Source organism: Stenella coeruleoalba (genome assembly GCF_951394435.1).
Source record: "Stenella coeruleoalba genome assembly, chromosome: 20".
NCBI classification, from domain to species: Eukaryota; Metazoa; Chordata; class Mammalia; order Artiodactyla; family Delphinidae; genus Stenella; species Stenella coeruleoalba.
The window spans coordinates 14,032,758-14,058,010 of record NC_137166.1 but is presented as its reverse complement, the minus strand read 5'-3'; the positions used below and the strand labels follow the sequence as shown (position 1 = coordinate 14,058,010).

The window sequence follows — 25,253 nt, the reverse complement described above, 5'->3', positions numbered from 1 at the left end:
CTCCCATTTGTTTACTTTTGTTTTTATTTTCATTACTCTAGGAGGTGTGTGCAAAAAGATATTGCTGTGATTTATGTCAGAGAGTGTGTCCTGCCTATGTTTTCTTCTAAGAGTTTTATAGTGTCTGGCCTTACATTTAGGTCTTTGATCCATTTTGAGTTTATTTTTGAGTATGGTGTTAGAGAATGTTCTAATTTCAGTCTTTTACATGTAGCTGTCCAGTTTTCTCAGCAGAAGCTAAAGTGGACTTAAATGAAAATCTGTAGTCTTAAGTCAGTGGTTCCCAACTGAAGGCAATTTTGCCCCCCAGGGGACATTTGGCAATGTCTGGAGACATTATTATTATTATTATTATTATCAGCATCAGCATCATCATAACCAGGGGGAGCTACTGGCTTCTAGTGGGTAGAGGCCAGGGATGCTACTAAGTATTTTTCAATACACAGGACAGCCCCCAACAACAAAGAGTTATCCATTCGAAATATTGATAGCGCTACCATTGACAAGCCCTGCTTTAGATGCTTATGTTACAGAAGAAAGGAGGCTGAAAATTGAGTTGAACCTTCACAGCTATAAAAGTTGGGTAAGTAAATAAACAAATATAGCCAAAGAAAATAGACAGAAGGAAATATTGAATGTATGACCAGAAATTAGTGAAAGAGAAAATTAAATAAAATACAAAGAATCAACAAAGCCAGGAGTTGACTATTTGAAGAGACTATTAATAAAATCAACAAATTCAGGCAGGACTGATAAAGAAAAAAAAAAAAGACACAACCATTACTAGGAATACAGTTATATAACTACAGTTGCAGCAGATATTAAAAAGATGAAATTTTCATGAGTAACTTTATGGCAAAAATTTGAAAAATTGGATAAAACGAATAAAATCTTAGAAAAATACAACTTACCAAAACTAACTTAAAAAAAAAAAAGAAATCCCAGCTTACCCTTCCCCCTCCCCGTGTCCTCAAGTCCATTCTCTAGTAGGTCTGCATCTTTATCCCAAGTGGCATGGACATATATACACTACCAAATGTAAAACCGATAGCTAGTGGGAAGCGACTGCATAGCACAGGGAGATCAGCTTGGTGCTTTGTGACCACCTAGAGGGGTGGGATAGGGAGGGTGGGAGGGAGGGAGATGTAAGAGGGAAGAGATATGGGGATATATGTATATGTATAGCTGATTCACTTTGTTATAAAGCAGAAAGTAACACACCATTGTAAAGCAATTATACTCCAATAAAGATGTTTAAAAAAAATCCAAATGGTCTTTTAATCACTGAAGAAATTGAATAAATAGCTTCAAGTCCTTCTATAATAAAACACTAGTTCTGATAGACAAAGGCAAGTTTTTCCAAGTATTCAAGGAACAAATAATTATTCCAAACTTACACAAATTCTTTTTTTTATATTACTTATTTTTTATTGGAGTATAGTTGATGTACATTATTGTGTAAGTTACAGGTGTATAATATAGTGATTCACAATTTTAAAGGTTATACTCCATTTATAGTTATTATAAAATATTAGCTATATTTTCCATGTTGTACAATATATCCTTTTAGCTTATTTTGTAACAGTTTCTTATTTTTGTTATTTTTTATTCTTATTTTATAGCATAATAGTTTCTACCTCTTAATCCCCTACCCCAATATTGCCCCTCCCCTCTCCCCTCTCCTCACTGGTAACCACTAATTTGTTCTGTACATCTGTGAGTCTGTTTCTTTTTTGTTATATTCACTAGTTTGTTGTATTCTTTACATTCCACATATGTGATGTCATACAGCATTTGTCTTTCTCTGTGTGACTTATTTCATGTAGCATAATGTTCTCCAAGTCCATCCATGTTGTTGAAAATAGCAAAATTTCCTTCTTTTTCTATTGCTGAGTAATATTCCATTGTACACATATACCACATCTTCTTTATCCAATAATCTGTTGATGGATACTTAGGTTGCTTCCATATCTTGGCAGTTATAAATAATGCTGCTATGAACATTGGGCTGCATGTATCTTTTCAAGTTAATGGGGTTTTTTTCTATATATACCCAAGAATGGAATTGCTGGGTCATATGATAGTTCTATTTTTAATTTCTTGAGAAACCTCCATACTGTTTTTTGCAGTGGCTGCACCAATTTATGTTCCCACCAACAGTATTTGAAGGTTCCCTTTTCTTCACATCCTTTGCAACATTTGTTATTTGTGTTCTTTTTTAATGATAACCATTCTGACAGGTGTGAGGTGATATCTCATTGTGGTTTTGATTTGAATTTCCCTAATGATTAGTGATGTTGAGCATCTTCTCATCTGCCTGTTGGCCATCTGCATGTCTTCGTTGGAAAAACGTCTATTCAGGTATTCTGCCCATTTCTTTTTTAATAGCTTTATTGGAGTATAATTGCTTTACAATGGTCTGTTAGTTTCTGCTTTATAACAAAGTGAATCAATTATACATATACATATATCCCCATATCTCCTCGCTCCTGCCTCTCGCTCCCACCCTCCCTATCCCACCCTTTTAGGTGCTCACAAAGCATTGAGCTGATATCCCTGTGCTATGTGGCTGCTTCCCACTAGCTATCTGTTTTACATTTGGTAGTGTATATATGTCCATGCCACTCTCTCACTTTTTCCCAGCTCACCCTTCCCCCTCCTTGTGTCCTCAAGTGCATTCTCTACGTCTGCATCTTTATTCCTGTCTTACCCCTAGGTTCTTCAGAACCTTTTTTTTTTTTGATTCCATATGTATGTTTTAGCATACAGTATTTGTTTCTCTCTTTCTGACTTACTTCACTCTGTATGACAGACTCTAAGTCCGTCCACCTCACTAGAAATAACTCAATTTCGTTTCTTTTTATGGCTGAATAATATTCCACTGTATATATGTGCTACATCTTCTTTATCCATTCATCTGTCGATGGACACTTAGGTTGCTTCCATGTCCTGGCTATTGTAAATAGAGCTACAATGAACATTGTGGTACATGACTCTTTTTGAATTATGATTTTCTCAGGGTATATGCCCAGTAGGGCGATTGCTGGATCGTATGGTAGTTCTATTTTTAGTTTTTTTAAGGAACCTCCATACTGTTCTCCATAGTGGCTGTATCAATTTACATTCCCACCAGCAGTGCAAGAGGGTTCCCTTTTCTCCACACCCACTCCAGGATTTATTGTTTGTAGATTTTTTGATGATGGCCATTCTGACTGGTGGGAGATGATACCTCATTGTAGTTTTGCTTTGCATTTCTCTGATGATTAGTGATGTTGAGCATCCTTTCGTGTGTTTGTTGGCAATCTATATATCTTCTCTGGAGAAATGTCTATTTAGGTCTTCTGCCCATTTTTGGATTGGGTTGTTTATTTGTTTGATATTGAGCTTCATGAGCTGCTTGTAAATTTTGGAGATTAATCCTTTGCCAGTTGCTTCATTTGCAAATATTTTCTCCCATTCTGAGGCTTATCTTTTCATCTTGTTTATGTTTTCCTTTGCTGTGCAAAAGCTTTGAAGTTTCATTAGATCCCATTTGTTTATGTTTGTTTTTATTTCCATCTCTCTAGGAGGTGGGTCCAAAAGGATCATGCTGTGATTTATGTCATGGAATGTTCTGCCTATGTTTTCCTCTAAGAGTTTGATAGTGTCTGGCCTTACATTTAGGTCTTTGATCCATTTTGAGTTTATTTTTGTGTATGGTTTTAGGGAGTGTTCTAATTTCATTCTTTCACATGTAACTGTCCAGTTTTCCCAGCACCACTTATTGAAGAGGCTGTCTTCTCCATTGCATATTCTTGCCTCCTTTATCAAAAATAACGTGACTGGGGCTTCCCTGGTGGCGCAGTGGTTGGGAGTCCGCCTGCCGATGCAGGGGACATGGGTTTGTGCCCTGGTCTGGGAAGATCCCACATGCCGCGGAGCGGCTGGGCCCGTGAGCCATGGTCGCTGGGCCTGCGCGTCCGGAGCCTGTGCTGCACAACAGGAGAGGCCACAACAGTGAGAGGCCCACGTACCGCAGAAAAAAATTTTTTTTAATTAAAAAAATAAGGTGACTGTATGTGCATGCGTTTGTCTTTGGGCTTTCTATCCTGTTCCATTGATCTATATTCCTGTTTTTGTGCCGGTACCATACTGTCTTGATTACTATAGCTTTGTAGTATAGTCTGAAGTCTGGGAGCCTGAATCCTCCAGCTCCGTTTTTCTTTCTCAAGATTGCTTTGGCTATTCGGGGTCATTTGTGTTTCCATACAAATTGTGAAATTTTTTGTTCTAGTTCTGTGAAAAATGCCATTGGTAGTTTGATAGGAATTGCTCTGAATCTGTACATTGCTTTGGGTAATATAGTCATTTTCAGAATGTTGATTTTTCCAATCCAAGAACATGGTATATCTCTCCATCTGTTTGTATAATCTTTAATTTCTTTCATCAGTATCTTATAGTTTTCTGAGTACAGGTCTTTACCCTCCTTAGGTAGGTTTATTCCTAGCTTTTTTATTCTTTTTGTTGCAGTGGTAAATGGGAGTGTTTCCTTAATTTCTCTTTCAGATTTTTCATCATTAGTGTATAGGAATGCAAGAGATTTCTGTGCATTCATTTTGTATCCTGCTACTTTACCAGATTCATTGATTAGCTCTAGTAGTTTTCTGGTAGCATCTTTAGGATTCTCTATGTATAGTATCATGTCATCTGCAAATAGTGACAGCTTTACTTCTTCTTTTCCGATTTGGATTCCTTTTATTTCTTTTTCTTCTCTGATTGCTGTGGCTAAAACTTCCAAAACTATGTTGAATAATAGTGGTGAGAGTGGGTAACCTTGTCTTGTTCCTGATCTTAGTGGAAATGCTCTCAGTTTTTCACCATTGAGAATGATGTTGGCTGTGGGTTTGTCATGTATGGCCTTTATTATGTTGAGGTAAGTTCCCTCTTTGCCCACTTTCTGGAGGGTTTTCTTCATAAATGGGTGTTGAATTTTGTCGAAAGCTTTCTCTGCATCTGTTGAGATGATCATGTGGTTTTTATTCCTCAATTTGTTAATATGGTGTATCACATTGATCGATTTGCATATATTGAAGAATCCTTGCATTCCTGGAATAAACCCCACTTGATCATGGTGTATGATCCTTTTCATGTGTTGTTGGATTCTGTTTGCTAGTATTTTGTTGAGGATTTTTGCATCTTTATTCATCAGTGTTACTGGCCTGTAGTTTTCTTTTTATGTGACGTCTTTGTCTGGTTTGGTATCAGGGTGATGGTGGCCTCATAGAATGAGTTTGGGAGTGTTCCTCCCTCTGCTATATTTTGGAAGCGTTTGAGAAGGATAGATGTTAGCTCTTCTCTGAATGTTTTCATGTTTAGAATTCTCCTGTGAAGCCATGTGGTCCTGGGTTTTTGTTTGGTGGAAGATTTTTAATCGCAGTTTCAATTTCAGTGCTTGTGATTGGTCTGCTTATATTTTCTATTTCTTCCTGGTTCAGTCTCGGAAGGTTGTGCTTTTCTAAGAATTTGTCCATTTCTTCCAGGTTGTCCATTTTATTGGCATAGAGTTGCTTGTAGTAGTCTCTCATGATCCTTTGTATTTCCGCAGTGTCAGTTATTACTTCTCCTTTTTCATTTCTAATTCTGTTGATTTGAGTCTTCTCCCTTTTTTTCTTGATGAGTCCGGTAATGGTTTATCAATTTTGTTTATCTTCTCAAAAAACCAGCTTTTTGTTTTATTGATCTTAGCTATTGTTTCCTTCATTTCTTTTTCATTTATTTCTGATCTGATCTTTATGATTTCTTTCCTTCTGCTAACTTTGGGTTTTTCTTTCTCTAATTGCTTTAGGTGTAAGGTTAGGTTGTTTATTTAAGATGTTTCTTGTTTCTTCAGGTAGGATTGTATTGCTATAAACTTCCCTCTTAGAACTGCTTTTGCTGCATCCCATAGGTTTTGGGTTGTCGTGTTTTCATTGTCATTTGTTTCTAGGTATTTTTTTATTTCATCTTTGATTTCTTCAGTGATCTCTTGGTTATTTTAGTAGTGTATTGTTTAGCCTGCATGTGTTTGTATTTTTCACAGATTATTTCCTGTAATTGATATCTAGTCTCATAGTGTTGTGGTTGGAAAAGATACTTGATACAATTTCAATTTTCTTAAATTTACGGAGGCATGATATGTGACCCAAGATGTGATCTATCCTGGAGAATGGTCCATAAGCACTTGACAAGAAAGTGTACACTGTTGTTCTTGGATGGAATGTCCTATAAATATCAGTTAAGTCCATCTTGTTTAATGTATCATTTAAAGCTTTATTTTCCTTATTTATTTTCACTTTGGGTGATCTGTCCATTGGTGAAAGTGGGGTGTTAAAGTCCCCTACTATTACTGTATTACTGTCGATTTCCCCTTTTATGGCTGTTAGCATTTGCCTTATGTATTGAGGTGCTCCTATGTTGGGTGGTGCATAAATGTTTACAATTGTTATATCTTCTTCTTGGATTGATCCCTTGATCATTTTGTAGTGTCCTTCTTTGTCTCTTGTAATAGTCTTTATTTTAAAGTCTATTTTGTTTGATATGAGAATTTCTGCTCCAGCTTTCTTTTGATTTCCATTTGCATGGAATATCTCTTTCCATCCCCTCACTTTCAGTCTGTATGTGTCCCTAGGTCTGATGTGGGTCTCTTGTAGACAGCATATATATGGGTCTTGTTTTTGTATCCGTTCAGCCAGTCTATGTCTTTAGGTTGGAGCACTTAATCCATTTACATTTACAGTAGTTATCAATATGTGTGTTCCTATTACCATTTTCTTAATTGTTTTGGGTTTGTTGTTGTAGGTGTTTTCCTTCTCTTGTGTTTCCTGCCTAGAGAAGTTTCTTCAGCATTTATTGTAAAGCTGGTTTGGTGGTGCTGAATTCTCTTAGCTTTTGCTTATCTGTAAAGGTTTTAAGTTCTCCGTTGAATCTGAATGAGATCCTTGCTGGGTAGAGTGATCTTGGTTGTAGGTTTTTCCCTTTCATCACTTTAAATATGTCCTGCCACTCCCTTCTGGCGCACAGAGTTTCTGCTGAAAGATCAGCCATTAACCTTATGGGGATTCCCTTGTATGTTATTTGTTGCTTTTCCCTTGCTGCTTTTAACATTTTTTCTTTGTATTTAATTTTTGGTAGTTTGATTAACATGTGTCTTGGTGTGTTCCTCCTTGGATTTATCCTGTATGGGACTCTCTGTGCTTCTAGGACTTGATTGACTAGTTACTTTCCCATATTAGGGAAGTTTTCAACTCTAATCTCTTCAAGTATTTTCTCACTCCCTTGCTTTTTCTCTTCTTCTTCTGCGACCCCTATAATTCGAATGTTGCTGCATTTAATGTTGTCCCAGAGGTCTCTGAGACTGTCCTCAATTCTTTTCATTCTTTTTTCTCTTTTCTGATCTGTGGTAGTTATTTCCACTATTTTATCTTCCAGGTCCTTATCTGTTCTTCTGCCTCAGTTATTCTGCTATTGATTCCTTCTAGGGAATTTTTAGTTTCATTTATTGTATTGTTCATCATTGTTTGTTTGCTCTTTAATTCTTCTAGGTCCTTGTTAAACATTTCTTGTATTTTCTCCATTCTATTTCCAAGATTTTGGATCATCTTTACTATCATTACTCTGTAATGATATCATTACTCTATCATTAGATATCATTACTCTATCATTACTATCATTACAAAATTCTTTTTCAGGTAGACTGGCTATTTCCTCTTCATTTGTTTGGTCTGGTGGGTTTTTACCTTGCTCCTTCACCTGCTGTGTGTTTCTCTGTCTTCTCATTTTGCTTAACTTACTGTGTTTGGGGTCTTCTTTTCATAGGCTGCAGGTTCATAGTTCTCATTGTTTTAGGTGTCTGCCACCAGTGGGTAAGGGTGGTTCAGTGGGTTTTGTAGGCTTCCTGGTGGAAGGGACTGGTCCCTGTGTTCTGGTGGGTGAGGATGGATCTTGTCTTTCTGGGGGGAGGACCACATCCAGTGGTTTGTTTTTGATGTCTGTGCCCTTATTATGATTTTAGGCAGCCTCTCTGCTAATGGGTGGTCTTGTGTTCCTGTCCTTCTAGTTGTTTGGCATAGGGTGTCCGGCACTGTAGCTTGCTGGTCATTCAGTGGAGCTGGGTCTTAGCATTGAGATGGAGATCTCTAGGCGAGCTTTTGTCATTTGATATTACGTGGAGCCAGGAGGTCTCTTGTGGACCAATATCCTGAACTCAGCTCTCCCACCTCAGAGGCACAGGCCAGACACCAGCCAGAGCACCAAGACCCTGTCAGACACATGGCTCAGAAGAAAAGGGAGAAAGAAAGAGAGAGCGGGGGTGGGGAGAGAGAGACTGAGAGAGAGGGGGAGAGGAAGGGAGGGAGGGAAGGAGGGAGGGAGGGATGGAGGAAGGAAGGAGGAAGGGTATAAAGTTATTAAAATTAAAAATTGTTAAAAATTTAAAAGTAATTAAAAAAAGAAAGAAAAGAGCAACCAAACCAAAAAACAAATCCACCAATGATAACAAGTGCTAAGAACTATACTTAAAAAAAAAAAAAGAAAAAAGAAAAAAAGGACAGACAGAACCCTAGAACGAATGGTAACCCTAGAACAAATGGTAACCCTAGAACAAATGGTAAAAGCAAAGGTATAGAGACAAAATCACACACAGAAGCATACACATACACACTCACAAAGAGAGAAAAAGGAAAAAATATATATATATCTTTTGGGATATAAGCTCTCTAGACCTTTGCCCTCGGTACAAGTGCTCCACATCTTTGATAGCCCTCCTCTTAATCCTCTTGCATCATCACCATCTCTGTACAAGGAAACAGAAGAAAACAATACACTAGTCACCCCTCTCACTCCCTAATTTGACTTAAGCTGGCTTTTGGCCCCTCACTTAGCTGAAACTGCCTCTCTGGAAGTTCAGTGATGATTTCATTACCGAATTGAGGCCCTTTCTCACTCCACAGTGTTCCTTGACATCCACTCTTGTTTTGTTGTGAAATTACATCATGCAGGCAAAAGTGTGTATAACACATGTGCATAGCTTAAGAATAATAATGAATTGAACATCCACGTCTTATCACCCCCATTATAAATGTAACATTATGGTAAATTTGAAGCCCCTTATGAAAGAGAACAGTGTGAAGTTGACCCCCAGCAGACCTGCTTATCCTCCATGCTGATGCCCCTGGAAGCCCCCCAGGCCCTCCATCACCCAGGCCTCCCATAGCCCATCCATCTAGAATCTCCTCTCCTGCTGTGATAGGCCAGCTAATTTATCTGACCAGGGGATCAGATTAGCCTCTGGGACTAATGGGAGGGCTGCACACCATGTCTCAAGTCTGAGCTTCCAGAAACAAGTTCCTGTCTTTGTAGTGAGCCTTCAAGTGACTTAAATCCAAGAAGAGGGAGACCTTTCACTCTCTTCATATTTAACTTAAAAGTGATCACCATGGGCTTCCCTGGTGGCGCAGTGGTTGAGAGTCCGCCTGCCGATGCAGGGGACACGGGTTCGTGCCCCGGTCCGGGAAGATCCCATATGCCGCTGAGCGGCTGGGCCCGTGAGCCATGGCCGCTGAGCCTGCGCGTCCGGAGCCTGTGCTCTGCAACAGGAGAGGCCACAACAGTGAGAGGCCCACGTACCACAAAAAAAAAAAGTGATCACCATGTTAGGGATCACGTAGTCTGCTTCTATTTGCAGTTCAGTTTAGTTCAATTTCCTGAGTTATTTGTTACCCCCTAGAGAAATGAATTGGGCTGTTTTTCATTTCAATTTTGAGTGTTATAAAACTTCTTATACAGCTTTTATGTTATTATAGAACTCTAGTTACCTTATTATAAGATTCATTCTTTTTACGGCATCTTCCCAATGTCTCAAAATTCAGTGGAGGGCGTCAGGCTTTTAGATATTCACTGTGAACTAAGCTGGCTTCTAAGGAAATCAGTGGAAAGTTATCAGTGCATATCTGAACCTGAGTTAGGATGATGTCTGCTTGCTTTGTATAGTGATCTGATTTATCCACATGTTTGTATTAATTAACCCCCCCCCCCAAAGCTAGCTCTGTCTACTGAAGGCCAGACATTGAAAGAAATTGACTTTAAAAACTGTCCTGTGTTGAAAATATTTCTGAAGAGCTTTGAAGCTGATTAGAAGGGAGATTTCACAGCCCACCTGTTCGGCAGCCTTTCTAAGAGCATGTAGCAGTGGAGACACCTTCTGGATCTTTTATAGAAGTGGTCGTTTCTCACAGAAATCCCTCTGGAGAGCTTCGAGGTAAATTCTGGGCACATCCCTCTACTACTCACATTGCAGCAAAACTCTCTGTAGGAAGTCACTTGAGGGACAAGGTCAACTATGTCTTGCTTTTCCTTATCTAGATACAATCAGGATGGGTCCCTTTTCTAACAAAGAAAGCTTCTAGACAATACATTGTATGTTCCTTATGTTGAGGCTTCCAGTTACTTTTAGGATGAAAAAAAACTACTTTTTGAGTCACTGCCTTTGGCATGGCATGGCATGAAGTAACCAAGGAGAAGGCTTCTCTTGTTGACCAGGTAGACTGTCCAGTAAAGCTGTTAAGAGCATGAGATTTGGAGCCAGGCTAACTTAGCTCAGCCACTTACTTGCTTTCTGAGTTTTGTCATCTGAAGACTGAGACCATCATAGGACCTACCTCATCAAGCTGTGGTGAAGATTTAACTAGGCAGTCCTTAGTAAGTGCTTAATATAATACCTGGTAGAGAGTAAGTGATGAATAATTGTGGGCTGCAGTTACTTTATTGGGGCCTGTCTTAGTCTGTTCGGACGGCTATAACAAATACCAGAGACCGGGTGGCTTAAAACAGTAAACATTTATTTCTTACAGTTTTGGACGTTGGGAAGTGGTTCTTAAAGTTGCACAGGTGGTTCCAATGGACAGCTGCAGTGAGAACCATTGTTCTAAAAGCTCCAACTGCATCTCCTTTTGAGAACCTTCAAAAATACGGTTTTCACCCCCCTACAGTCTGAGTAACTTGAGTCTCAGCTGCTCAGTTATGTCCCACCAACTTGCAGTACGGGTGGCCAGTTGGAAGCATTCTGGGATATAATAAAGAGCTAAGGCAGGCTGCTTTCCATGTGAGGAAGCGTGTGCGTGCCAAACGGAAGCAGATGATGGTGTTGACAGTGATGTTGACAGTGATGAGGGAGAGGAGGAGGATGGAGAAGAAGACGACTAGAGAAGCGGTGGGTGGCAGTCAGGGCTATCCAGCGGTGGAGGCAGGCGTGGCAGGACAGGGGCCTAGCAGCCACGGGGACAGGAGAGGCGCCCATCCTCCTCCTGCCACTTTATTTTTACTGTTTTCCCACACCTCTTCCTGCTGGCATTGGGCACGGGAGGTTGACAGGCACAAACAGCAAATGTAGGGGGAGCATAGGTGCCCGAGTGACTGTGGTGACCCCTACTCTCTGCTCCACTGTTCTCTTATTTCCATCCCTTCTGGCTAGCCAGCCACCCAACCTTGCTCATGGACAGGCTGGGGAGGTGGCAGTAGGTGGGGATAGACCTCGGGCTGTGGTCTCTCAGGATGGGCTCCTCACCCCAGGGCCATGGTCCTGCCATTCCACCTGCTAATATGCACTGGAACTTCCCACTCCATCTCCATCACCCCTTCGACCTCCTTGACCAAGGCTGCCATTATCTTTTTTCTGGATTTCTAACACTGTTTTCTATGTTTCCTGATTTTTATTTTTTAAAAAAATCATAAAAAAACAGAACATCCCATTAGGTTATGCTTTCCATCGCTGTTTACAGCATGGTTCAGAGTTTTGGTCATTCTAGGGTTGTCCCCTTCTAATCCATGCTCCCTTCTGCAGCCCAAGTGAACTTTTCAGATCATTTCCCTTCCCCATTTAAAACCTCTGGGAAGACTCTCCATTTTCCTGAGGATAAAGCCAACTCCTTAGTGAGGCTTACAAGGCCCTTCAAGGTCAAGCCTCCTGCTCCCCAGCCTCCGCCTATTTGGATATCAAAATGAGAAAATGACCCACAGCAGCCGCTGGTCTCCTGTCAGTGGTCTTAGCGTGGTTCAGAGGTCCAGTGTGAGTTTCAGCAATTCAAGGTTACGAATGTGTGCTATTCAGTATGACCGATTTCATTGTCGAGATATTTTCTCCTACAGTTACACCTCCTACTTCCATTGCTTTTAATGTTTAATCTGTGTGCCACGTTCAGCAAACCACACGTCTTTACCTGTTAGACCTTATCAGGTGGTTTTTCACATTGCCATTCTTCCTCTCAGCTGTCTAACCTCTGCTTCTCTAATTTTCTCAAACCCCTCTCTCTCTACCTCTTTCCCTCCCTCCCTTCCTCTGACTCTACACATCATAAGCCTCCTCCAGATTAGATAGGCCCCCCAGTTCCCGCTTGTAAAGGGGGCAGATTATAATCATCACTTTAAATCATGTTCAAAGTAGGCAAATGCTTGAGCCTCTCTGAGCACAAACACAAAGTTCCAGCCACTTTTCCATATTTGTGGTCTTACACTTGCTGATCTTCCCACTTCGGGAAGCAAATGACAGATGAAACAGATGGGACTGGCTCAGCGCCTTCCCCATCAGCACGTTCCAGCTCTGCCACATGAACAGGAGGAGCGAACTGCAGACATACACACATGGAAGACAGCCTGCCTTAGCCCTTTATTATGTCCCAGAATGCTTCCAACTGGCCACCCGTGCTGAGGTGGAAGTTGGTGGGACACACGGAGTAGCTGAGACTCAAGTTACTCAGACTGTAGGGGGGCGAAAAACAGCTCCCAGGCAGCTCAGGGTGGGTGAGGCAGCTCCTGCTGAGCCAGGGCAGTGCTCCAGAGAAAGGTGCAGCCAACACCCACAGCACCTAGGGGATGGGTGCGTCGTCTTAGTGAAGGGGACCTAGTCTGTGCACCAACAGCATCTGCTGCTGTCAGTAATTTCAAAAAAATATTAAACAACATATGAGCCAAACAAAACACACCTGAAGGACCTTTTTATCCAGCCAGTGGCCATTTGCACCCTCTGTATGGATGGTCCCAGAATCCAGGTGCAATGAATCAACGAATTACAAGTGTTTACTACAAGGCTGCCCCCACCTTTTTTTGAGACCTTGGCTGCACTGCGGAGAATTCAGCAGATGTGCGACATACACCATTCCATCTCCAAGTGTGGTCTGAAACGCAACACACGACATTAACTGAAACACAAGCCTGTTCTTTGGGGTTTTATTTTGATGCAACACTGCTTCCAGTGAAGGGAGACCCGGAAACAAGAGTGGTGGACTTCTTTTAATTTTTAACACAAAAGATTGTACTGATCCTTACCCAAGAATTGAAAATAAACTATGGGGAGGGAGACTGCTGAGCCCAAACCAGTGTGGCTGATGGGCAGTGTGTCTGACATTCACGCAGTTCTGTCACAGCTTAAGGGAGGGTTTCTTTGCTGGTTCCTCCTGTGATTCTGATATGGGCAGCTCTGGAACTGGAGCAGTATTGATTTTCCTTGTTTGCTATGCATTCTTTTAAAAATAACCGAATCTAATCCCGTTTGGGTTAGCATAACAGGAAAGTAATCATCTGTTCCTGAGAGTAAAATAAAATCTGATCCAAAAAACTCTACCAACATTCTATTTCAATTCTTTGGAGCAGGTTTTCCATTTTACTGATAAGTTAAAGCCTTCATTATGGTGAAGGTTTCTCTGTCTGCTGTCTATTAGCAGCTGGGCTGCTTTACTGGTCTCCTTTGTTTCCAAAAGACCTCTCGCTTCCCCATTGTCCAGGTGTCATTGTCAGCTGAGGTGTTGTTTTTCCTCAGGTCTGAAGACACTCTACAGCTTCATATTTTTCCTTTTTCAGATATTCCCCATTTGCTTTTTTTTTTTTCATTCAGCACAACATCCCAGGGGGGTGCAAGTGTTGGATGAGAGTGCTGTTATGTGGGGCAGTGATCTGGCAGAGTCTCCCCAGGTGTCTCTGCTGCCCTGGGGTGATTTAATAAGTGCTCCGAATCATCCTCTGCTGATCTTCTCGGTCCCTAGCTGGTAAGGCTGAGTGAATGCCCCAGATTAATTACCAGCTTCAGCCCTTAGCCGTCCTCTGGCCCTTCCTACCCATGGCGGGTCCTAAATTTGGCTGTACAGTATAATTACCTGGGAAGACTGTTAGAAACCTAACTCCTGGGCCCTACTTGAGACCTGCCAAATCAGAATTTACCCAAGGATGAGGTTCAGGAATCTTTAATGAGCTTCCCAGCACCCAGCCCCTGTGTCCTCTGCCCAGAATGGTGTGATTTCAGCCTAAGATAATGTGAACTAGAGGCACCTGACCTGGAAGAAGACAAATGGAAGTTTGTGCAAGAAGATGAAAAGAGCTTTTCTACTCTTCTCTGAGGCCATCCCAGGTGGGGATGGGGTGGAGGTGGAGGTGCAGAATAGCCAAATTACCCTGCATGCTGCTTACCTGTTCTCATTCAACCATCCATCCATCCATTCAATCAGATGCTCAGATATTGAGCTCATGCCCTATGTATAAGACCCTGGCCTATGTGAGCTGTAAAGAGGGAATACCTTGGACCCTGCCCTCCAAGACCTCACAGTTCTTAGATGGTGCTAGCCCAGTGATTCCCCAAGGGGAATCTGAACTGATCTCACTTCTTAAAAAGAGCAAGCGGGAGTCAGCGCAGAGTCTTCACCAGGCAAGAAAATAGTAACATTAATTTTTCCCATCATACTGATTTTCCTAAATATGGTAGATAAAATTGGTTTTTAACTTATAGTAATGATATAAAATTTTCCTTTAAAATAAGCCTACTGATTAACACCACAATGTGCTATCACTACATAATCATTTGAATAGTTATAATTTAAAAGACTGAATACCAAGTGTGGGTGAGGATGTGGACCAGCCGGAGCTCTCATCACTGTGGGTGGTAGTGTAAATTGGTGTAAAGCCACTTTGGAAAACTGGCAGTTTCCTATAATGTTGTACAAATACTATACAATCCAGCATTTCCCTTCCTCAGAATTTACCTAAGAGGAATGAGAACATATGTCCACACAAACTTCTACACAATTGTTCTTAGCAACTTTATTCATGTTATTAAAAGCTGGAAAAAGCCAAGGTGTCCATCAACAAGAATATGGTTAAACACGCTAGTCATCATCCATACTCTGGAATACTGCTCAGTGTTAAAAAAAAAAAAAAGAGAAGAGGCTACTGCTCCTTGCTACAATATAGATGATTCTCAAAAATGCTGAGCAAAAGAAGTCAGACACAAAAGAGTACATATTTAGGATTCCACTTATATGAAACTGTAGGCATAGCTTAATCTATAGTGATAGAAAGCAGATGAGTGTTTGTCTGGAGCCAGGGGAGGGGGAGGGGGAGGAGTTGACTGGTAGGGGCACAAGGGAACTTGTGTGTGTGTGTGTGCATTTATTTTATTTTTTTAATTTAATTTAATTTATTTTTTATACAGCAGGTTCTTATTAGTCATCAGTTTTATACACATCAGTGTATACATGTCAATCCCAATAGTCCAATTCATCACACCACCATGCCCACCCCCCACTGCTTTCCCCCCTTGGTGTCCATACGTTTGTTCTCTACATCTGTGTCTCTATTTCTGCCCTGCACACCAGTTCATCTGTACCATTTTTCTAGATTCCACATATATGCATTAATATACAATATTTGTTTTTCTCTTTCTGACTTACTTCACTCTGTATGACAGACTCTAGATGCATCCGCGTCTCTACAAATGACCCAGTTTTGTTCCTTTTTATGGCTGAGTAATATTCCATTGTATCTATGTACCACATCTTCTTTATCCATTCGTCTGTCGATGGGCATTCAGGTTGCTTCCATGACCTGGCTATTGTAAATAGTGCTGCAATGAACATTGGGGTGCATGTGTCTTTTTGAATTATAGTTTTCTCTGGGTATATGCCCAGTAGTGGGATTGCTGGATCATACGGTAATTCTATTTTTAGTTTTTGAAGGAACCTCCATACTGTTCTCCATAGTGGCTGTATCAATTTACATTCCCACCAACAGTGCAAGAGGGTTCCCTTTTCTCCACACCTTCTCCAGCAATTGTTGTTTGTAGATTTTCTGATGATGCCCATTCTAACTGATGTGAGGTGATACCTCATTGTAGTTTTGATTTGCATTTCTCTAACAATTAGTGATGTTGAGCAGCTTTTCATGTGCCTCTTGGCCATCTGTATGCCTTCTTTGGAGAAATGTCTATTTAGGTCTTCTGCCCATTTTTGGATTGGGTTGTTTGTTTTTTTAATATTGAGCTGCATGAGCTGTTTATATATTTTGGAGATTAATCCTTTGTCCGTTGATCCATTTCCAAATATTTTCTCCCATTCTGAGGGCTGTCTTTTCGTCTTGTTTATGGTTTCCTTTGCTGTGCAAAAAGCTTTGAAGTTTCATTAGGTCCTATTTGTTAATTTTTGGTTTTATTTCCATTACTCTAGGAGGTGGATCAAAAAAGATTTTGCTGTGATTTATGTCAAAGAGTGTTCTTCCTATGTTTTCCTCTAAGAGTTTTATAGTGCCCAGTCTAACATTTAGGTCTCTAATCCATTTTGAGTTTATTTTTGTGTATGGTGTTAGGGAGTGTTCTAATTTCATTCTTATACATGTAGTTGTCCAGTTTTCCCAGCACCACTTATTGAAGAGACTGTCTTTTCTCCATTGTATATCCTTGCCTCCTTTGTCATAGATTAGGTGACCATAGGTGCATGGGTTTCTCTCTGGGCTCTCTATCCTGTTCCATTGATCTTTGTTTCTGTTTTTGTGCCAGTACCATATTGTCTTGATTACTGTAGCTTTGTAGTATAGTCTGAAGTCAGGGAGTCTGATTCCTCCAGCTACAAGGGAACTTTTTAAGATGATAAACTTTTTTTTTCAAATACATTTCTCTTTGTTTTTAATGTTTTTTATTTATTTATTTTTGGCTGCGTTAGGTCTTTGTTGCTGCATGCGGACTTTCTCTAGTTGTGGCGAGTGGGGGCTACTCTTCGTTGCAGTGCGCAGGCTTCTCATCATGGTGGCTTCTCTTGTTGCGGAGCACGGGCTCCAGGAACCCAGGCTTCAGTAGTTGTGGCACGTGGGCTCAGTAGTTTTGGCTCGCAAGCTCTAGAGCGCAGGCTCAGTAGTTGTCATGCTCAGGTTTAGTTGCTCCATGGCATGTGGGATCTTCCTGGACAAGGGCTCGAACCCATGTCCCCTGCATTGTCAGATAGACTCTTAACCACTGTGCCATCAGGGAAGCCTGATGATAAACTTTTTAAGTGTTCTGTATATTAATATGGTAGTGGTTACACTGGTATATATGTATTTGCAAAAATTCATCAAACTGTATGCTTAAAATGAGTGTATGTTAATTATACCTCAATAAAATAGATTTATTAAATGATACTCAACAGGGCAGAAATCATGAAGCTGGTAGTCGAATGCCTGGTAGTGGTACTCAGGTACGTGGTAGACAGTGGACAGTATCCTAAAAGATGTGCACATGAAATGCTGTGAAACTTCAGAGGGAGGAAAAAGTTCTTCAAATGGGAAGATGGGAGAGTGGTGGGACCTTCATATAATAGGTAACATTTCTGCTGAGCCTCTGAGAAAAAGTAGAGAGCATCTGGGGCAAGAATGTATCAAAGTGAAATTGGGTTGAAATTAATATAAGGGGGCCTAAGATGGGGGAGGGGAGGAGTCCCTAAAAAAGCCACATGCACCCTGGGGAAACGGGAAGAATGGGGGCGACCCCACCACTTTGGCCTTTATGACGTCAATTCAGTGAAACCTGGACATAAGGGCTTCAGCACCAGCTGGTGCAGTCACCAATTTCCCCCTCGGCCCTCTGCTCTGAGAATTGGAGTGGCAGCAAAGCAAACGCAGGGCCAGGACCAGGGTGGAGCAGTCCAGGCACCCAGAGCAAGCATGATGGGAGGCAGGGTCCCACAAAGGCTGAGCCCTCACTAACAGGCGCCGAGAGTGAGTGCCTCGCATCCTCATCCTGCTTTCTGGTTATCTGGGAGCAGGAGCCCTGGTGACTCATTTTTCCTAGCCATGCTGAGTGCCCCCTGCAGGCCAGGCACTGTGTTAGATAGCGTATTAGATACAAGTCCTCAGGGGGCTCGCAGTCTAGCAGGAAGGGGAAAAACAAGTGTGAGAGGAGAAACCCGGTGGCCGTGGGTTCTCAGAGGAAAGACACTGGACCCAGACTGGGAGGGGGTGGTCAGCAAACTTTTGGAAAAACTGAAACCTCAGTTATGATTTGAAGAAGGTAAATCCAAGAGAGGGTGTAGGGCAGTCCCTTCTCAACCGGCCTCGTCTAGGATTTGGAGTTTGGCCTTAGAAACCAAGAGCCTACCCTGGCACTGACTTGCAACAGCTGATGTGACTCTTTCCCTCCATCCCCATGCCTCTGTAGGTTTGTGATGTGGCCAAGGAAGCCCTACAGTGCCCCCCTGTCCCAGGTGGAATCCATCCCAGTAACCTCGGCATCTGTCAGCTTGGCAGCAGTCCCAGCAATAGAGTCCCCTGAGATGGATCTGAGTGATTTTGTTAAGTAAGTGCAAAGGCAAAGCCAGAATGGATTTCTTTAAATAGCATTCTTTTCTCTACACTGACTTACATTCTCAAACTCGTCTTTCATGTATTCTTCCAGCAGTTTAATGAGTGCCTTCTCTGTGTTAGGCCCTGGAGGGGGCATCTGGGATACAGAGTTGAAAGTCATCTCTGCTCTCAGGGAATCATAGCCTCCTGAGTCCTGAGGGACTGAGCCCTTCTGATCATGTTGCCCTCTCCATCTGCCAAGCCAGGGTCAGGTCAAGGGTAGAAAGCAGAAAAGGATATGACAATTGGCCATGTGTTATATGCTCACAATAAAATGTTCTGGCCTTGGGGACACACCCAAGTTGTCTGAAGAACTGCCAGAGCTTCTGAGAACTTTCTGTAAGTCAGACAAGGGCTTGATAGCCCAGGAAAAGAAGGGTTGGGGCCTATGGAAAATGGACGAGTTTGATGCCCTAGACTGCATGTTTGGGGGCAGGTAGTAACAGAGCACTGACCAGCTGACCCTTGAGAAACGTGTCCCTTGAATGAGAACCCCACTTATTCTTTGGGGTGCCGTAGAAGGGAGAGGAAGACAGGGCCATCATGCAGCTGAAAACTGTGTTGTGATGCTTGCCAAATGAGTGATTCTCCACATTTCATTAAACTCCCCAGGACTATCCTTGTGGATGAAGAAGTTGGATCTGAAGAAAGAGAGACCAAAGAAGCACAGGTGTCCATCATGGCGGTCTCAGATGTATGGTTTCCTTTCCCTGGGGTGGGTGGGCTGCACATCTTTATCCGGGTTCCTTCCCAACCAAACACCGACAGAACCAACACCTCAGTGAGAACCCAGACACCTCAGCAAATAGATTTTCTCTGTAATGGAAAAGCCATTTACCTCTAACCTTGGTGATCTTGTGCTCTTCCCAGCCCCTAGATAGAGGCTACAAAAGGAGAACTGTCTTCCACAGTAAAAACAAAGAGTAGATTGAGAGAGTTTACAAATTCATACTCTTAAATTCTCCTTCTAGAATGCTGACCTAAGGAAATCATCAGAAATACAAAGATGTATGTACAAAGGTGTGTGTTAAAACAGTTTAGAAATAGCAAAAAATTAGGAAAATTACTGTATGTCCATGATAATATGCAATCTTTTAAATAAGGTTTGTCTCAATATTGGCAGAGTCGGGGAAAGCAAGCATTTTCACACTTCGTAGGTAGGAGCATGAATTGGTGTAGCTTCTCTGACATGCAATCTGGCAGGTGTATCAAAATTTAAAATGCACAATTCCTCTGCTAAAATATTATTCTCCAGATGCACCTTTACGTTTACATAAAGACGTGTAACTATCCTTGTACACTGCAGCTTTGTTGGTAAAAGCAAGAAAAATTAGAAACGACTTAATTCCCCCAGTAGGAGATTGGTCAGATAAACTAAATTGCATCTGCACAAGGCAGTACTATGAAATCCATTTTAGAAAATGAAAAAGTTCTCTCTTTACTGATTTGGAGCAATCTCTGATATATTAAGTAAAAAATACTACATGTTCTGTTTTTTAAAGTATTTTAAATGATGCTTGTAAAGAATATTTAGTCATATGGGAAGGTATCATTCATGCTATAATGTTAACTGAAAAAATCAGAATACAAATATATATACATATATACTCACACACAGTTATATCTGCAGAATAATCTGATGATGGATTTGTATTTCTTCCTTTGAAGCTTTCTGTATTTTCCACATTTTTTAAAATAAGTATGTGTGTGCATATAAAACACTTGTCTTTTAAATGTTAATTCTTTTCTTTTGTATATATTTTGAAAGATGTCATAGAAAATTCAAGAATACAGAAACATGAAAGCAAAAATTCTCAAAATCCCACCATTCATAGAAAAATTTCAGCAAATAACCTCCTAGATATCTCTATTTGCATATGCAGATCTCTGAGTGAATTTATGCACACTCACACTTGCAGGTGTGGTACATAGGCCTGTGTAATATTCCATAAATGGAACTGCCTTTTTACTCAGTAATATGTTGTGCACATCATCCCTGGTTTATAAATATACACTGCATCCTCCTCCATGGATAGCAGTACCACACACACTTCATGTAAAGTGATCCCCTAGTGATAGGTATTTAGTTTACTTCCAAAGTTTTGCTATTACAGAAAACACTGAAGTAAACATCCTTGTACATACATCTTGGACACCTCCCCAGTTATCTCCGTAGGAAAAAAAAAGTGCTATTTAAAAAATATATACAACATACTTCATTTTTCTATCAGCTAGGAGGAGGAGCACGTTGATGACAAATTATGAATGTTTGCAAGTTTTTCCTCACACTTCTAATTCCCAGGGATTAAAAATGAACTCTGCTGAAACAGAAAGAATAGACACAAACCAGAGTCAGGCGGAGTTTCAGGAATCGCCGTGGATCTTTAAACGGGATGAAATGTTTTCCATTGGGATAGAAGAAGTAAGTAACACCTCATGGGCCCTAGAGTCATCTGATACAATTCTTCTTACTGAACCCCTGCCCCAAGTTAGAAATTTAAATTTGCCCGAGCACTGTTACTGCCTTATCATCATGTATTTTCAGGGTGCTAGGCTAGTCACCTTTCATGGAGTCAAACAAGGTAAAGTCAGGAGTCAATCTGTAAATTGGCTGAACTTTAGCTTGCCCTTTGCAGACTCTCATATGGAATGACTTTCTCTGCAGGTGTTTGATATTTTGCCTCTCTATGGAGTGCTGCGGCCACACAGTAGCCACCAGATATCATTCACCTTCTATGGACACTGTGACATCATTGCACAGGCTAAAGCTCTGTGTGAAGTGGATGGAGGGCCCACCTATGAGATAATACTAAGGGGAGAGGCCTCCCTGGTCCACTATTCCTTTGACACCAAGGACATTAACTGTGGATTACAGGTATTGCCAGCCATCGGGAGGAGATTTTCTGGGTTTGCCTTAAACGTCGGTCATAGTCTTTGTGCCCTCATCTCTCCTGGAACCCCAGTCAGCATAGTCTCACCATCACCCCTATCCTTGACCCCTAAGCTGCTTCCTAAGCCTGATCATCCCCCCACTGCCAACCATTTGCCAGACATTTTCACTTGCTTTTCTCATTGTCTCCTCAAATTCTGCATGTTAGACACTAAAATTTGCATCTTTATTCTCAGTCCAAAAGCCCATTCCACCCTCTTTGTTTCTTTCAATAGGACTACTCCCTTCTCAGTCCCTTGAGTTTACGAACTCCAAGGAATTTTCCACTGCATTCTGTCCTCCAGCTCCCCACATCCTTACAGGCCCGGGGTTTGCTAATTCATCAAGCATAATTCCTCTGAGTTGGTTTTCCCTTCCCATCACCAGTGCGATTATCACACTGCAGGATCTCAAGCCATGCCTAAATTATTACAGCAGTTCTTCTCAAGCTGTGATGTGCATACGAATCACCTGGGAATCTTGTTCAAGTGCAGATTCTGATTCAGTAGGTCCAGGGTGGAGCCTGAGAGTCTGCATTTCTGACAAGTTTCCAGGTGATGTTGATGCTGCTGGTCCACGGACCCATGGAAGCAAGGGATTACAGTGCATTTCTGGCTTCTATCAAAAACTGATCTAAATATCATTGCCAGGTAGATTTTCCCAAAATTACCTTGGGAAAAGAGCAAAAATGATTGCATAGAGAAAAGAGTATTGTTTTGTAGTCAGAAGAACTGGGATGTTATCCTACTTTTACTCCCTACTGACTATGACCTTGGGCACATAACCTAACCTCTCCAAGTCTCAGTATCCCTCATCTCTAAAACGGGATTGGGGTAGCAATTCCTATTTCACCAGGTGGTTATGGTTACCTAAGTAAAGTGTCTGGTCAGTACTGTGCCTGAGTCAGAGAAGGCCTTCAATCATGAGTCACTGTGGATCAGAGCCAGGTTCCTCCACCTGAGTAAGGGTATCCTAAGCCCCTCTATTAACTGATGCTCCTTACATATTAAACTTTGTTTCTCATAGTTTCCCATTATAAACTGCTCATTCATTTATGGCCAAGCTGGTTTACCCACTGGCCCTAATGCAGCCCAGCCCTTTCTGCTTCCATTTTTCCTATTATATTATCTATCTCATCCTCCGCTCTGCCAACTCCAAAGTCACACATACTGTAAGACCCAGCTCAACTCCATCCCTCAGTTATCTTCCTCTTACCCTATATTCTCTTGGCACTTAGAGTCTTTGCCATAATATAATGTACTTTCTAAATCTTGCTTTGGAATAATTGTCAGTTAATTCCATGTCTGTACAACTTCTCTCCCCAGTTAGAATTTGTGTTATGTACTCAGATACCATATCTCCTACCAAATATGAATGGGAATAAGACCCCCCATTATATAGCCACTGCATTAATTTTTTATTATTATTCAGTATTATTACTGAATTGTGTGTGTACATATATGTTTACAGGTTAAAGATTGTGCCTAAAATCAAATGCACCTAACACCTATTGACACCTTGTGCATTACTTTGACCAAATAGATTTTTCTTTCACTCCTTATCTCCAGGGTCTTCTGGGCAATTGGTTTTGGCTCAGCTCAGAGTGCTTCCTTTGTAGCAACTAGTTCTTCCCCTAGTTTGTCCTAAGAGCCCCCGAAGTGGCTTCAGTTTGTGGTTATTGGACCCTCTGAATTATGTTAGCAAAATCTCAGGAAAAAGAATATGGCTGGCCTATTACTCCCCTGTCTCTCCATAAAAATAGAAAAATTCATTCTAGAAAATTCTGAACTCAAATCTTACCTAAAAAAGCAAATCTGCGTAATATAAAAAAGCTTACTTTAAGATCCTCTAATATGAGTTCTTTGTGGGGAAGAAATCAGAGGTTCAGGAAGGTGAAATGCTCACCCCACAGCCGTACTAAACTAAATTAGTTGTTAGAAGACCTAAGACAGGGCCAGTCTCCAGGGTCTAGTGCTCCTCCCGCCCAGTAGGCACCTGGTTGTGATACTGAAATGTGGATTGGCCAGCATCTACCTCATGGAAGACGAAATCCGTGTCTGTGAGGCATGCTTGTCTCCCTGCCTTTGTCAGGATGACAGCAGCATCCCAGAGGGTGGGTGACAGAGGAGTCACTCTTCTCCTTCTTCTCCTCTCAAGCTGTTCGACCATGTCACAGAGAGTGAAATCACACTCAAGAACACTGGGAAAGTTGGCTTTGAGTTCAGCGTTCTGACTGACCCCCAGTCTCCGCCAGACAACCTTCTGCCTGGAGTGCCACTCATCCAGCCTCTCTCAGTAAGTAGTCCATCCCCCCCCCCAACCCATGACGGCCACCTGATGATGGTAGGAGGGGCCCAAACCCAAACCTGCAAGCCACACCCCAGGAGCTGAGATTGTGCTAAACATTCACTGCCAGGATTATGGGTGTGATTTTTTTTTTTTTAATTAAAACTAACAAGCTCTCAGAGACAAGAAAAATAAATATATCCAAGCCCTTCCTTCATTCATTAAACAACTATTTATTGTGTCCTCCATTAGCCAGGCACTGTTCAGGCACCAGGGGTTAAACAATGAACAAGATATACAATCCCATGGATTTTTTTTTCATGATTATAAGAATAGTTTATTTCCATTTATGTCCTCACACTTCCCTTGTAATTCCTTGAAGCCGAGGGCCTGCTCTACTCTGACTACAACAAATAAAAGCAGCTTTTTGTTGGCAGTAGTGAAAACACCAGTAGACTGCAGTGAGCCGTATTGGTTTTAGAAGCAAATGGAAGAGATGGTTCCTTGTACATATTATGTTAATCTAACAGTTTTAAGGAATTTTTGTCGAGTTCATCTCATCATGAAAATAATACATAATTGTTATAGAAAAATTGAAAGATATGAAAAAGGATAAAGAATGAAATTATAATTGTTCATCATCTTACAATCCAAAGATAAAAGTGCTGTCATCTTGGATGATAGAGTCTATTCCTCCCCTAAATTATCACATATATTTGGGTCTATTGCTAGTTTCTCTGTTCTTTATTGATCTGTTTGCCAGTACCTACATCCATAATATACTATTTTAAGTGTTATAGCTTTAAAATACATCTTAATGTCTATTAAGTCAACTCCCTTTTAATTCTTCTTTTTCCAATTTGTCTTAGATATTCTTTTGAATTTTACTTTTATGTTCTTCCTAAGTTGAATGCCTACTTTTCTTTCTTTCTTAATTAATAATGGAAAAATGTGAGTACACATTTGCCTCAGTACACCTTTAGCTCCATCTCATAATTTTAAAGAAAATTATAGATTGAAAAAAGGAAGTTAACTTTGCATATTTCATACATTTTAATATCAACCATTATAATTTTAATTATTTTCTAAGTTGTCTAGAATTGTAGTTTTATCTACAAGTGTAATTTTAAAGTATATTTTTCTCTTTTTCAAATTTCCAAATGACTCAGCTTTTTCTTTTTGTTATTGAAACTCTTGTTAATGTGAAGTTAATACTGAGTTTTTCATATCATGGCCAGGTAATATGACCTTCTGAATTCCTACTTTTATTAGTTTGCTAATATATTTTAGTGGTCTAAAATGATTTTTTAATACCAGTGAATGTTTGGAAACAATGTTGTCTGGACTGTAGAATGCAGATTATGATGAATCTTTATTAAATTAACCTCTATTAAAT

The 25,253-nt window shown here is 40.8% G+C and overlaps 1 protein-coding gene across 7 annotated transcripts in view; it reads left to right on the top strand.

The window, feature by feature from the left end:
- The window catches only part of HYDIN (HYDIN axonemal central pair apparatus protein), a 432,533-nt gene that overhangs the window by 274,822 nt on the left and 132,458 nt on the right, over positions 1–25,253 (top strand). For all 7 annotated transcript variants that reach the window (XM_079907197.1, XM_079907191.1, XM_079907192.1 and 4 more), the window contains 5 exons: positions 18,458–18,595; positions 19,255–19,312; positions 20,945–21,064; positions 21,308–21,517; positions 23,729–23,866. In XM_079907197.1, coding sequence (XP_079763323.1) covers positions 18,458–18,595; positions 19,255–19,312; positions 20,945–21,064; positions 21,308–21,517; positions 23,729–23,866 — 664 coding nt within the window. The remainder of the gene's footprint in view (positions 1–18,457; positions 18,596–19,254; positions 19,313–20,944; positions 21,065–21,307; positions 21,518–23,728; positions 23,867–25,253) is intronic.